Source organism: Alligator sinensis, unplaced genomic scaffold (genome assembly GCF_000455745.1).
Source record: "Alligator sinensis unplaced genomic scaffold, ASM45574v1 scaffold352_1, whole genome shotgun sequence".
In the NCBI taxonomy this organism is placed as follows: domain Eukaryota; kingdom Metazoa; phylum Chordata; order Crocodylia; family Alligatoridae; genus Alligator; species Alligator sinensis.
The window spans coordinates 1083004-1097564 of NW_005842223.1; the positions used below are offsets into that span (position 1 = coordinate 1083004).

At 41.3% G+C, this 14561-nt stretch overlaps 1 protein-coding gene across 26 annotated transcripts in view; it reads left to right on the forward strand.

The window, feature by feature from the left end:
- Positions 1–14561, forward strand: part of MICAL2 (microtubule associated monooxygenase, calponin and LIM domain containing 2) — a 210124-nt gene that overhangs the window by 151182 nt on the left and 44381 nt on the right. For 22 of the 26 annotated variants that reach the window (XM_025208170.1, XM_025208169.1, XM_025208176.1 and 19 more), the window contains 2 exons: positions 9721–9890; positions 13820–13894. In XM_025208170.1, the coding sequence (XP_025063955.1) occupies positions 9721–9890; positions 13820–13894 (245 nt within the window). Of the gene's footprint in view, positions 1–9720; positions 9891–13819; positions 13895–13995; positions 14028–14561 lie in introns of those variants that run through there. The other 4 variants (XM_025208175.1, XM_025208193.1, XM_025208192.1 and 1 more) reach the window with 3 other exon arrangements.

Genomic DNA, 14561 nt, shown 5'->3' on the forward strand with positions numbered 1-14561 from the left:
CTATTCCAGGAATCATGTGTTATTACCCCAAGGGAAAGCATGGCTTAGTGTCTTCTAGCTGTTTGGTAGAACCCTTTGTAGAATGGAGACTTCTTGTGCAGTGTGCATTTATGACCCACTGTAGTACAGCATGGTGCTTTATCCCTCTCTTGTAGCTGAGCCACATATAGAGATTTTAATCTGCTAATTCCTTTGATCTCATGGATCAGGTCCTTTCCCTCAGGCAGCAGGGGCTCTCATGCTTTCAGATCTAGAAGTCTATGGTTCAGTTCCAGCAGGCAACCCAGTGAAGGGTGGTGTTACAACTGTCATCACAATGGCTTGTGCCAGTTCTTCTGATGTCAGTCTCCTGGTATTACATTAAAGCTGTAATCACTTGCTTCACATGCCAGAGCAACTACTGCAGTAGGCAAACAATCCCCTAAAAAGGGGGACAAGTAAAACAGCAAGTGACAAATGACACTGCAAGATCTAACAGTGCTTTCTGCTGACGGGGTTCTTAGAGGAAACGGGAAAATGATAGACTAGGTAAAATATTACTTGAACCACAATGGCAGTCACTTTAGTTCTAGCTTTAAATACATGTGAATAATGACCACCTAGTGAGCAAAGATCAGAGGGCAAACCCCATACGATGGTACTTTGAGTCTTGCCAGCCAAGAATAATAAACACTTTAGTAGAAGAGAGTGTTCTTTAAAACAAAAATATTTCAATCAAAATTAGTGGCATTTCCATTTTCTTTTCTTTCCTATGGCATAGTGCCCAATCACAGTGTGATATCTCACTCTCCATTAATGATCTTAACTATCAAAGGCTTTAAAAAATTAAAAAATGGTTTTCATGCTTTGTTCATTTACTAAGTTCCAGTGATTCCCAGAAATCAATCCAGGTTCCCTGGTGTAGTAAAAATCCACCAGTCAGTTGTTTCCACTGTTTCAATGTGAAAGCCATTATGAATGGTGTGGCATTGGAAGTCATCTGCTGAAACTAGGGGTCCCACTTTAATTCTAGCACCCCACTTTTAGAGGTACCAGGAGTCCTGTGACTTGGAGTGATAGCTTGCAGAAGTTTGTGTCTAGTTTACTAAAAATATTAAGAAGCTACTGTATCTGAATAACATAGCACAAAAAAAAAAGATAAAGAGCATGAACAGGCAGTGAGGAGGAAGACTGGTCTGTCCCAGTTCCATTTGCAGCTATAGTTGCAGTTGAAGAGCTTTGGAATTTGAAACAATTGATGTAAAACTTCTTACTCTTCCTCTTGTGTCTGGTAGGGCTGTACCTGAAGGCTGGTAGACTAGGAGATCATAACTAATAAATAATACAGTAGTAAATAGTAAACTACCTAGATTACCCTCCAACAAAGGCTGATGTAAATGACTTCTGTAGACCCTCTCGCAATGCATGCGCCTCTCTGGAACCTTAAGCTTCTCAATAAAATAAGTAAGTATTACCAGCCCTGAAATATTGTCCCATTTGGAAGGGAATTAAGCTATGTAGCTCATCAGAGTTGTAGCCAAGCAGTTCTGCATTCTGAGTGACAGTGCTATTATTTCACATACCCGCAAGCCAGCACCTGGGATGTGCCCTAGTCACTCTCCCGTTAAGTTATGCTACTGCAATTGAGGATATCCTTACTCATAGTAGTGAGCACACAGATAGCCTTCTTCACATCAGCAGGATGGACAATGCTTACTATTTGCAGTATCCTTGAGAGAGTCAGTCAAAATTTGAACTGACTGAAAAATGTGAACCTTGTTTGCAAACATTTCAGTGAAGAGTTTATTCCTTCTGCCCTCATAAAAGAAAAAAAATGTGGGAGTTTTTTAGCCACCTGTAGTGAATGAATCAGTTTCACATCTTTTTTAATCTATGTTTTTGGATCTGAAGACAAGCTTTGTTCTCTTGTGTAGGAAAAGATGTTAGATCAATACATGACAGGACTAAAGACACTTACGGTATGTCTGCCAGTGTGCCACTTAGTGCCAGTCAGCATATGTTGTGCTGCTCCCTGTGGACGGCCTCCTGAACTGGAAGCAATGTAATTGCGTTTTTGTAGTATTGCTCATGGGCTAGTTATGTGATGGCTGGCTAATTAGCACTGCCACTTAACAGTGCTAATTAGTCCACCCACAGCTCTCTGCAAATGCAGCTTTGCTGCTTCCAGCTCAGGCTATTCAGCCTAAGCAGAGCAGCATGGTGTGTCTGAGGGCATCTCTGCTAGGGAAGGTCAGTTTCTCACATAGACATCCATACCTTTTAGGTTTTTAGCCTACCTACTCCAAGACACATTTTCTCCCATAAATTGTCAACCTTTTAAACCCACTTGCAAACAGCACTCTAGGTGCCTGGAAGTTTATATGTGCATTTTCAGTGACATATGTTTGCAGATTTTGACTTCCTTATTTGTGTTACCCAGCAATTTACCACAGGAATAATCTCACCTAAGTCAAGTGCCTAACAATGAGTAATAAATGCACCTGACCCGTAATTATCAGGGCCTCACAAAATTGTTCTCCAGCCATTCTTGTAAAAGGCTTCTTATAGCAGACCAAAAGCTAAAACAGATTTTAGAAACTCATGGAGGGTAAAGATGGGGTCACAGCTGTCTACTCCTCCAGAATTTCTGACCCTCACTTTTTTCCTTCTCTTCATCTTTTTCTTTGATATCAGTACTATGAATACCCACTTTTCAGAGCAACAGCTATGCCTATGTCTGTCTTGTACAGTGCTGAGCATACTGTCACGAATAGCAATGCAACAGGTTCATGGCAGCCAAGGGCTGTTGTCTGAATATGGAGTTAATGACAATTCCCACACAGTAATGAGACAGGCTTCAGCAACAACTTTATACATGTTTCAGGTAGACCTGGGAATTAGAGCCAACTCCTCCAGTTGGCTTGAGCCCGGCTGAATTTGACATGTTACTTTATGGAAGGAATTCTGTGCTTACATACTGTGGGTTTCTCTTGCACAGACATGGGCAGTTCTGGAGAGGGAATTCAGTTCCACCCCTATGGAAAAGTTTTTAAATTAAGTACCTCAGGTTTTATTCATCTCTTTGAAGTGGTGAACATAATGGAAACTTGCTGTTTCTTTTTCTACTCGGGCTTATCTTTATGTTCACATTAAGCCATTTCCTGAACCAATTACAATCTGAATGGACTGTTAGCATCCCGGCAACTGAAGTTCAAACCCTAATCTGGTTGGTCATAATTGACCCAAATATGAAGCACAGCCGTATATTCTGATTGCATTTGTCATTACACCTAAATTAGCCTGTATCTTAAAAGTATTCACTACTTTTATTTTATGCACTTTTATTTTCAACACCTTTAATTGAAGAAACATACCAAAAAGTGCAGAAGGAATTGAATGAGGTAACGTCAGAGCAATTGGCAATAATTTTTAAGAACTCATGAAGACTGGGTAAGGTACTGGACAACCTGAAAAGTGAAAATATAGTGTTCATTCTTAGGAAAGGGAAGGAGAATCTGGGAAATTATAGACCAATCAGTCTGACCTCAATGCAAGGAAGGATTTTGCAGCAAGTCAAGAAGTCTATTTCTAAGCACCTGGAGGAGAACAAGGTGATCAGAAACAGTCAGCATAGATTCATCAAAAGTAAGTCATGCCTGACCAACATGATTTCCTTCTATGACAAGGTGACCAGATATACAGATAGGAAAGCAGTGGATATAATAGATGTAACTTTAGCAAGACTTTTGACACTGTCTCCCACAACATTTTCATAAGTAAGTTTAAGAATTGCAGACTAGGTGAAAAATACTGTAAGCTTGAATGTGCTCAACAAATAAGTCACTAGTGATTCAATGTCTAGCTGGGAGGAGTTACTAAGTGAAGTTTCCCAGTGGCCTGTCTTGAGCCCAGTATTAGTATCTTCATTAATGATTTGGATTACAGGATTGAGTGCACACTTAGCAAATTTGCAGAGCTGTAACAAGTTGGTGGTGCTCTGGGGGACAGGGCTAGGATCCAGAATGACCTTGACAAACTGGAAAAAGTGGTCTGAAGTTAATCAGATGAAATTAAAAAAGGAGAAGTGCCAAGTCCTGCCGTTGGAATGGAACACTTGCATGCACAAATACATGGAGAAGGACTGGCCAGGCGGCAGTACCGCAGAAAGGTTTTGTGGGGGGTCACAGTGGTCCATAAGCTGAATATAAATGAACAATGTTCTCTTATTACAAAATAGTCACTAGCAAACTGGGCTTTATTAATCCGAACATCATTAGCAAATCAAGGGAAGTAATTCTTCCACTCTTTAGCACTGACAAAGCCTCACCTGTGTCCAGTTTTGGGTCCCACACTTCAAGAAAGATGTGGACAGATTAGAAAGAGTCCAGCTGGGAGTGACAAAAAAGATTAAAGGCCTATAAAACATGATTTACAAGGGAAAACTAAAGGAACTAAGACTATTTAGTTTGAGGAAGAGAAGTTGAAGAAGGGATATGATACTTGTCTTCAGATACCTAAAGGGTGATTATATGGAGAATGGAGATGAAGTATTTGCTGCGGCCACAAGGGACAGGATAAGGAGCAATGGTCTTAAATTGCAGCAAGGGAGATTTTTGCTGGATAACAGGGCTGTGTGAAATGGCAGTTCCATTTTGACCGGTGTTTCGAGGTTTCGATGGAACAGCATTTTGTTTTGAATTTTGTTTTGATTTGAAAGCGCTGTTCCGCTTCATTTTGTCGAAACAGTGACCCTGTTTGGATTCTGTTTTGACGTTTCGCCCATAGGCTATAATTGGGAATCTCAAAACAGCCTCTCTCATCTGGCAGGCAAGCCTCTCTCATCTGGCAGGCAGATTGGGGACCCACAACCCCGGGAGGGCTGTGGGGGCTGTGCCAGTCCTCCTGGGGTTGTAGGCCCCCAATCTGCCTGCCAGATGAGGAAGGGAAGCTGGGTGCTGCTGCCTGGGACCAGGGAGCTGGGGAAGTGAACTGAGCCCAATCACTCAGTTTCCCCTCCCCAGTACTACAGTTGGGCTGGGGAAGGGAACTGAGCCCAGCTGAGCTGAGTTCCCCTCCCCAGTGCTACAATCAAGCTTGGGAAGGCAACTTTCCTTTCGATCCTAGCGCTGCGGAGGGGAACTCAGCTCAGCTGGGCTGAGTTGCCTTCCCTTGCACTGAGATCAGCTTCCTGCAGCCTGGCCACAGGAAGGGGAGAGCCAGGGCTGTGCTCCCCACCTGGCTGAGCCACATGGGGCTGTGGAGCTGCTGGGAGTGCAGCCCTGGTTCTCCCCTGTCTCCCATCACCTGGCTGCTGGCTGCTTCGAAACTTGAAACGTTTTGAAACTTTCAAAATGTTTCAACTAGCCTCGATATGTTTTGAGGCTGTTTCAAAGCCCTTTGTTTTGATTTTGCTGATTCAAGCTCAAAATGAGTCAAAACAGTGTCTAAACAAAACAGCTGGTGAAATTTTGCACAGTCCTACTGGATAATAGGAAGACATTTCTCATTATAAAGGTGGGTAAGCATTAGACAACAGAAAGTTTGTGGAATCTCCATCCATGTTTTAAAGGGCAGGTTAGATGGACACTGGACTGGGATCCTTTTGGCAGGAATGATCCTGCCTTGAGGAGGTGGCTGTTCTAGATGACTTCCTGAGGTCCCTTCCCGCCCTACTATACTATGATTCTATATGACAAATGGTGTACCCAGTGATTTTTTGTTGTTGTTGCTAAAAATGTTTATTGGGGTTGTATGTTTGCTTTATACATAAGACTTTCTGAAATAACTCTTGCACTGAATTTCTTTGCCACCTGTGAACTCTCTAAAAGGTTAAAGCTAAAAGATGCTCCAAGTTGTAACACACAATCCAACACATCATACTTCTGACCAACTCAAGGTCATGTCATTTGTTCTGGCTCCTTCTCTTCTTTCTTTCAGTGTCACAGCTTTTCGTTTTAACTTTTGGCTCTCTTTTGATTTTCCTATTAATCTTTATCCAAATTATATGTCAAATTTGCATAAAGTTCATATGAAAAACTCTTGAAATCTTCAGTAAACTGAAACATATCAGTTCTGCCTGAAAATCTGGCCCAGCCTATAGCATGTTTTCAATTCACTTCAACTTTATCATACAGCTAATATATATATAAAAATATATAAAGGACTTCCTTTCCAGGTCTTGACTTCCTCCCACTGAGAGAGATAGCCACAGAAAATATATCCACAGAATCCTAGGCCAAAACTGGGGTTAAAAATAAATTAAATAATCCACTTACCTTTTGAAATCACTTACTGAAGTCAAGATAGCTTCAGAAGTGTTTAAATGCATGATTTAAACCAAACATAAGCAGATCAATTCTTCTGCAGGTAATAAAGGGGAGATAAACAGTCTCTCTCTTGAAAGGGCATATTATAATTAGGAAATTAATTGGATGATTTTGTGGAATACCACATTTTTTACGTAAACATCTTCCATGCTTGGTAATATTATTTCATCATTTGTGTATATAATTTGCTTTTCAGGTTGTTAAATATTTTCACTCACTCACTCACTCGCTATTGACAATGCAACATATAGCTTACCATATCAACGTAGCAGATCTCTTTTCTGAAACTTGGTAATGTGCATGAACAATTTAACGTCACCACCAACACCGTATACCTTGATTCAGTGATCATTCTGATGAGTTCCTGTACTTTTGTGTGGAACAGTGCAGCCATAACATCAGGACTGTGTTCCACTCTTTAGTAAAGCTGGAGTCTGGCAGTGATCTTGCATTCTTTAGGATTGCAAGTAAAAGTGATGAATAGGTCTGGTTTACCAAATTTCTGCACCATGGCCATAGCATCTTGGCAGTTTTGCATATTCCTTGAACTGCCAATAAATGTCAAGGGTAAAATTACAATGCTTTCTGTTTTTAGACCTTCACTTTCTTCTTTTGCAGTGCATCTGCCAACCCCATGTAAGTGTCCACATGGAGTACAGCTTGGTTTTCTCGCGCATTGCAAATTATTTCCCTGTATCCTACAATGCACATCAACAAAGTCCTGCTGTGTCAGTTGGCCAGATGAATGCAATAAGTGGAACTGAGGCCTTCTGGCAATATGACTAAACAGAAGCAAAGTAACTTTTGTCACAGTCTTGATGCATTTTTTTGGTATTCTAAGCCTACATGAAAGCTGGACTCATCATGAGGAAATAATCGTGGATGCACTAATTGATCAACATTTGGTTCTAATACAATATAGTTGTAGTGCAATTGGAAGGATTTGTAAGGCTAGGATTTAATGAATAAACAACTAGATGCATGTTAGCCCTTATAGCACTGTTGTCAAAACCAAAAATTGCTGCAACTATCACTACTCTTACTGGATTATAATGTCATATATTGGAGGTGCTGTCAAGATTAAAATAAAAAGCAGCATTTGTTGGTTCTCTGTTTTACGTAGCTGCAGTGGCATTTTCTTCCTGCTCATCTTCTTGCAGTTTTCTGTAAGCTCTGACATATGGATTACAGCTTTCAAGCATTCCGTTCACCTCCTGCAAATAAATGTAGCCATAGGCCTTCCTTTCCAGGCCTTGACTTCCTCCCACTGAGTGACTCTTCAGGGTTACTACAAAAAGCTGACCGTAACTCAGCCTTGCACTGCCTTGTGGCTATAGTGCTCTGACACTGCAATACACAGCTCCAGGAATTTTTAAGCAGTATGGCCCTGGATTTCTTGGTGTATGTGTTTACTCCAACTAATGCAAACACTATTGCACTGTTGTAGCTTTGAATCTTATTTGAAGTAGTGCTTTGTGAGTGCACTCCCTGAGGTAATCAGTTTCTCAAGGAAAGCTGGCGTATGTCAATTTGGCAAATTTCCTTTGCCTCTGTGGCAACAACCTTTGAAGTGGACACCAATTTTCTTGCTAATAAAATCTCTTGTGCCACAATACTGCCAAACTAACAACATATCACCGATGTTAAATACAGTGACATTCAATGCAGGCTGAAGTGCAGATCTTGGAGCAACTGGTGATCTCTGGAGAGAACATTGTTGTGCAACTAACTGTTTTATCATCTAAACGCACACAAACAGCATCCTCGCATCGTACCAGCTCCCCTGTTTGTCTTCTCCTGTCCATACAATGTGATTCATTATGCATCAAGTGATTTTCTTTGTTTGCACATTATTCAGCAACAGCTTGCCTGTTTTGCTGACTTTTGCAGTAACCTGTTAACATTGCCATCTGTGTGATGCTGGATGTTCTGCTGGCAGACTTTCTGGTTTTGGTGTTCTGCTTTGGTATCTTACAGGTACACAGCAGCAATAAAGATAGTATGTATTTAAATCAGGGGTGTCAAATGGGACTGTGGGGCTCCTTGCAAGCCAGATGCAGCTCAGGACATGGGGTGGCAACAGCAGTGGCAGTTCTGGCTCTCACCTGGTACACACAGTGGCAGTGGTGGCTCCAGCTCCCACCACATGTTGCATGCCCTGTGCTGGAGCTGGAGGTCCTACCACTGACACACATTGTTTGCTAGGGTGCCAGCTCTAGCTCTGGCACAGAGCACACAGTAGTGATGGCTCTAGTACAGGGCATGGGGGCCTAGGACACTGGGTGGTAGCAGCAAGGCTAGGCAGCTGTGGAGCTGGAGCCACAGCAGTGGCAATGCGTGAAGCAGCTGGAGGGTGACCAGGACAGGGTCAGCCTTTGCTCATCCTCCTACCACTGGTTGCTATATCCTTCAGGGCTCTTGATTCTGTGGTAAATCACTCTCCCTTGGCTACACCCCTCACCTTGTAATAGTTTGGTAGGCTAGATATAGCAACTCCATATATGTGACACCCTGGCTTAACTTATTAAAAAAAAAGACATGTCATTACAATTTCTTTGCTTTTTTATGTTTAAAATGCATGTGCACAAAGTTTGTTCTCAGCACATGCTGTTAGTTTGTCGGGTAAAAATCGGGCAGAGATCTGCTTCACGTGGGGCGGAGACAGAAGTGACAATTTTTGCCTGACCTGGCTGCAGAAAACGGTTTATAGCTGTGACCAAACGCAGGTACACAGCTGCAGATAGCTTAACAAATGGCTGATTGGGTGAAAATCTGAACTCTCATTGCATGAGGGGTCAGATTAAGACGTTTCAAAGCAGAGGTCTGTAATTTCTATCAGCACTGCTTGCCAGCCTGTTGCTGTTTTCAGAAAGGGGGTGGGGGGGAAGGGAGCAGAGGGAACTCATTCTAGAGGCTGCCTTTAAAATGATCTATTATGTGTGGGTAAGCGTACATACCTTAAAATGTTCTTAGACCATCTACTTTTTTACACTATTCAGATACAGATACTTTTACTCTTGTACCTTATCCCTAACATGATGCGGAGGGAGGTTCAAAGCAAATGCTTTTCCTTTTATCAAAGAGCATGCTTGCTGGAAGATGCATTCACCTTGTTCAGATGAAGAGACCCCCAGTATCACACACAATGAGTTTCTCTTGCAACAACGTGATTTCAAATGTTGTTTATATTTGTCATAGCTAATAGGGTATCAGAAATGTCATAGGATATTGAAATTTAGCCTCATAAATTGCAGCAGATTGCATTCATATAACTGAATATTAGAGTCCAGTTGTAAAACATCAGTTCATTGGATCTCACCCATTGTGGTTCAAGTCTAGTGCATTAAAGCAAATACTTATGTGCTTAAATACATAGCAAATGCTTTTTTTAAAACATCTGGCTTTTCTCTTTTAGTTCGGAGCCAGAATCAGATTTTTATGGTGATTCATCTAATTCTGAAGTTAGTGAAGGAAAGATCTCATTGCCTGAGGCCATATCCTCAACAAACCCCAGAAAGTATGCATCATCAACAAGAAGTTCTGAGGAAGAAGAGGAATACCATGAAAAGTCTAAAGTCGCCGATGGTAAGCAAATACGCTGTAAATAAACACTCCTAACCCAGTCATGCCCCAGCTACTTAATCCATTAGCTGCAATCACTGTTTCTGAGCATTATTAGAGCAGATAGATCTTGTCAGTATTATCAGGGATACAGTAAGTTCATACACTATAATGTCATTTTAATTTTTTGGAAGACTTCCCCTTGTCTGCTTTCTGCATCCTGTAATGTGATCCAACAGAATGCTCTCTTTCTCCTCCTCGTGCCTTGCTTCATTTAAATATGACCCAGTAGTATCAACGTGGAACCATACTGTCAGGGAAATCAGCATTATTAATTAAACAGTTTCTAGGTATTGTTATACAAACTGTCATGATATGAGGAGTGACATTATGTACCCTGAGGGCTCTGCTGAAAAAATAATATGCTAGTACAAGAGGTACCTAAAGCAGTTCTATCCTGTGCTTAACTCATACTGGGAGATTAATATTTTTCCTGTGATAGCATGTTGGGATGCTGATAGTTGGCCTTAAAATACTTGATTCAAGCCGTGGCAATAGAATCAGGCCAGAATTAAATCATTTCTACACACCAGCAAATAGCAAAAGTGCAAAGAAGCCTCTAAAAAGCATTGGAAGGAGAATGGTGAGAAGTTCAAACCTCTTCTTCCAAGCTCTTAACATTACCAAGAGCAGCCAGCCAGGAATATATACACTGAGGGACACAGAGTGTGTCTACATGTTACCATATGGCAACATTGGTACTGCGCCATATTTTAGTACTTGCTTGGGGAAAGTAAAAGTTCTAAAACACAACACAGTAGCTGCCCATATTGTGGTGTACAGGCAGTGCATGGTTAGATTCACCCATTACATCACTAGCAGCATGCTATAGCTGGGCAGTGCACTGCTACAACAATGTAGTTGGCAAGTGCGTGATTGCTACATCACTGTAGGGCAAGGGGTAGGTGCATCCACAGGGTCCTTGGCTGTAATGTTGAGCAAAATATTCAGAAGAGATGAAGCAAGAAAACGATTTAGTGGGTGTTTTACGTGAAGACTGGATAATTTAGGCCTCAGTCAGTAACTTGGCCTTAAAAAAAAGGTTTAGTTGCAGTGGCTGGTGGCTCAGAATAGATTTGAGATAAGCTATACTTTTCCAATGGGCTGAGCAAAAAATCGTAGCAGAGAAAGAGGATTATGAACAGATAGAATTAGAGGGAATAAGAAAACAATCCTTAAAATAAAGGAGGGAAGAAGAAAACACAGTAAAAGAGCCACAAAGCAAGACAAGACTGAGATGGAATATGCTAAAGATCCTACTCAAAACTACCAGAACTCTTGAACTGGCCACACAGCCATTCAGACTAGATATTCACCATAATAAAAGACTTGTCTGATTATGTTTTTGCTACTATTACTTGGATTTATCACTATTTAATTTATGTGAACCAGACAAGTCTGCATCATAACTGTGGTCATGACCACAGTTGATCTAGAATTTTGTAAAAAGGTGCATGGGAGCAGTGACCAGCACAGTAGGGGTGGCTTTACCACAGCTCCCAGCTTCCCACTGCCCACCACAACTAGGCCACTCTGTGGGGACAGAAGCCAGGGACTTTTTATAAGTCTCTGAATCAGGTAAGATCCCTCACTCTTAATATCCCTTCCCTTCTCTATTGTGCTTTGCAGCATGTCCCTGCCCCTCCCATTTTCTCCATCCCTCCCTCATTTACTGGTGCTGCTGTCTCTGGCTGCCCTGGAGGTGGGAGAGGCTCTAGAGCTATGCCTGCCCCACTCCAGTTGGGCTGTGCAAGGACCCAGGCTCAACTGAGAATAGTGGCAGGGCATTCCTCCTTATGCTTGCTCCTGGGCTGGCAGGAAACCCCCAGGGGCACTAGCTAAGGAGGAGGAACTTGTACAGTCTGGCTGGAGTGGGGCAGAAGTGGCTCTGGAGCTCCCCCTGCCCTTAGGGCAACTAGGGACAGTGGAAACAGCAGGCTGGGAAGGAGGCAAATGAGAGATGAGGAGCATTGCTGTTGAGCATGGTGAGGAAGGGAAGGGGGAATTTTTTTTTAAGTCCCCAGCTGCTGCTCACATGGTGTGGTCCAAAAAGGGGGTGGGACTGCACAGCTGTATCAGCTCTGGACCTGCTCCTGTTCATGAAGCTGTTCTTATATTAACTTGGTCTGTTGTTTTAATGCAAAAGCAGTCTCCAAAACTTCTTAGAAGAAGATAAAATCTGTTAATGCCCCTGGATTTCAAAATATTTTTTCAACTTAACTGTATATTTAAAATATGTGAATTAATTAAGAACAATAATATCAATGGGATTCTTGACAGAGTATACTGTTAAGTAAGAGCACTGTGTAGTTCCCAAATAACTGGATTCTTTAGTCTGAGATGTGCTGTGAGCTTTGGATACCTTTTATGGTTTCTGAGAGGAATATTATGTGGAACTAACACATTTTGCTATTCTTTTATTTGATGTGAATTCTGGCAGTATTTGGTATGATGACAGTGAACTCGCATGGAGGTAATTTTGTAAAACAACAAACAAACAAACCCAAAACACAACTGCATTTTGATCTAGATTCAAAAGTAAGAGGATCTTGTGTGCCTTGTTAAGTTGCTTTTTAATAATAAAGAGTCCATTGTTTGGTGCAACAAAGAATCACAATGCATGTCCAGAAGCATATGACCACAGATTATCCCTATTCCCTGACTCCTTTTAATACAAATCACTGCTTCTAAAGTTATGCTCCTCTCTACCACTTCACTGCCACCAGGCATCTTTCCATTAGCATCTTATCCCTTATCACTTCATCCTCCAATACAAGTTCTTGACTAATATCATCTCCCACCTTCATTTTTGTTTCAAGTCTGCCATCTCAGTTCTCTCTCTTTCCTGGTATCCCCCTGGTATCCCTCCTCCTGTGCTTATTCATCTGAGAAGTGGGGCTGACACAGACTTAAGTTTTACTGTTTTTTGAGAATATCTCTGGATGTTTGATAACCAGTTTTGTTTATGTTTTTGAATAAGCTTCTGTTTGGACTGTGAGATTTTTTTCCTTTGATGTTAAATACACAAGCACATGATCAAGAGAAAAAAAATGACCACATTTTAGAATGAACTGATCAGTAAAAAAGGCCTTCTGAGATGTATACAATTCAGTAAATGTTAACTGTTCCATCTGAAAGAGCACATAAACCAAACGTGGTTTTAAGGAACAAAAATTGGATTCCCCCCCCCCCCCAAAAGATATAATTTAGTTCACGCAGGGAGTTATTTGGGGACATCCTGGGGCAGGAGTTATTGGTCATAATGGATGACCAAGATGGTCCCTTCTGGCCTTAGAATCTATGACTCTCTGAATTAGCTTTGTGGGTACCAATTGTTGATGAGTGTTGCCCTCTAGTGACAAAAGACCACACTTTTTTCAAGTGTACCTGCCTCCGCACCAAATGCTCAGAGCAATAGTCACCAATACGAATTCATGATTTTACATGGCAAAATGCCCTGTGGGAAACCCTGCTGTCCTCATGGGAGAAAACTATTTTCTTCATGGGACAGCATTGGGACACTCTGCCATGGGTCCGTAGTGTGTGTTGCCCAGTAGGAAGAAGTCAGAATCCTCATGGAAGGGGGGAGAAGAGTGGGGTAGCAATAGCAATTGTTCCTCAATTTTAATTTTCACTTATGTGTATGTCTTGCTAGGCTTTTACTTCACAAAGATAATAGCAAGGAAACAGAATTGGGGCGCAGGTTGCCCTGGGCAAAAAAACCCGAGGCTCCAGAAAGGAGATGGGAACATGTCTTATGTATTCTCTCTCTGCCTCTTTCATACATTAGCTTCTCTAATGGCAATAATACTGTCTTACAATTTTATACAAAGCTTATTTTAGCCTTGAAATTATCAGTTTTAGTTAGTTAATAATGTCTCATTCCTCTGTAGCGCTACAGAGAGCCAATAGTTTTCGTTCCTCTTCATCAAATAAATACCAGAATTGGAGAAGAAAATTGCAATCTAGTAAGTAAAGCCTTAGTATTAATTGCATCTTCCTTTGGTATTGTGACCTTTTATTCTTACTCTTTCTCTTATTCAAATTCCTGTTTTGTTGCCTCTGACAGTTCCTGCCTCCCCATAACAGCTATATATGTTTGAGGTCTTCATAATGAAAGAGGAAATGGAGATTAAAAGAAAAAGAAAAAAAAACACTCCTCTTGTGTACTTGTTCCATAATCATGTATTTTTATTCCAAATGTACCTCACATATGATGTTACCTCTATAATGACTCATTAAACTTGATTGACCATTAAACTTACATGTGGCTGGCCTTTGGTCACATAGCAATACTATGTGTAGTCTAAAAGCTTATAAGGGAATTAACTGATCGGCGTACAGTCCGATGCTGCCTGGTTATGACTTAAATAAGTCTGTATTTGGTTTGTGTTGCCTCCTTAGTATATTTCCTTATATGATTCATGTAGAAAATTAGTTATAGGTTTATAAACAACATGGGGAAAAAAACCTCTTTCAATCCATGCTTTAATTGACTCAGCAGAAGGTGTGATGAGACTACGCAGGGCTTGCTGTCTGCTTCATGCTATTTGAGCTGGTGAGGAATTCTAAATCAAAGGGGTAGAGCCCAACAAAAGCATAGCAGTGCAACTCAGCAGCTCCTCCCTCTTTCCC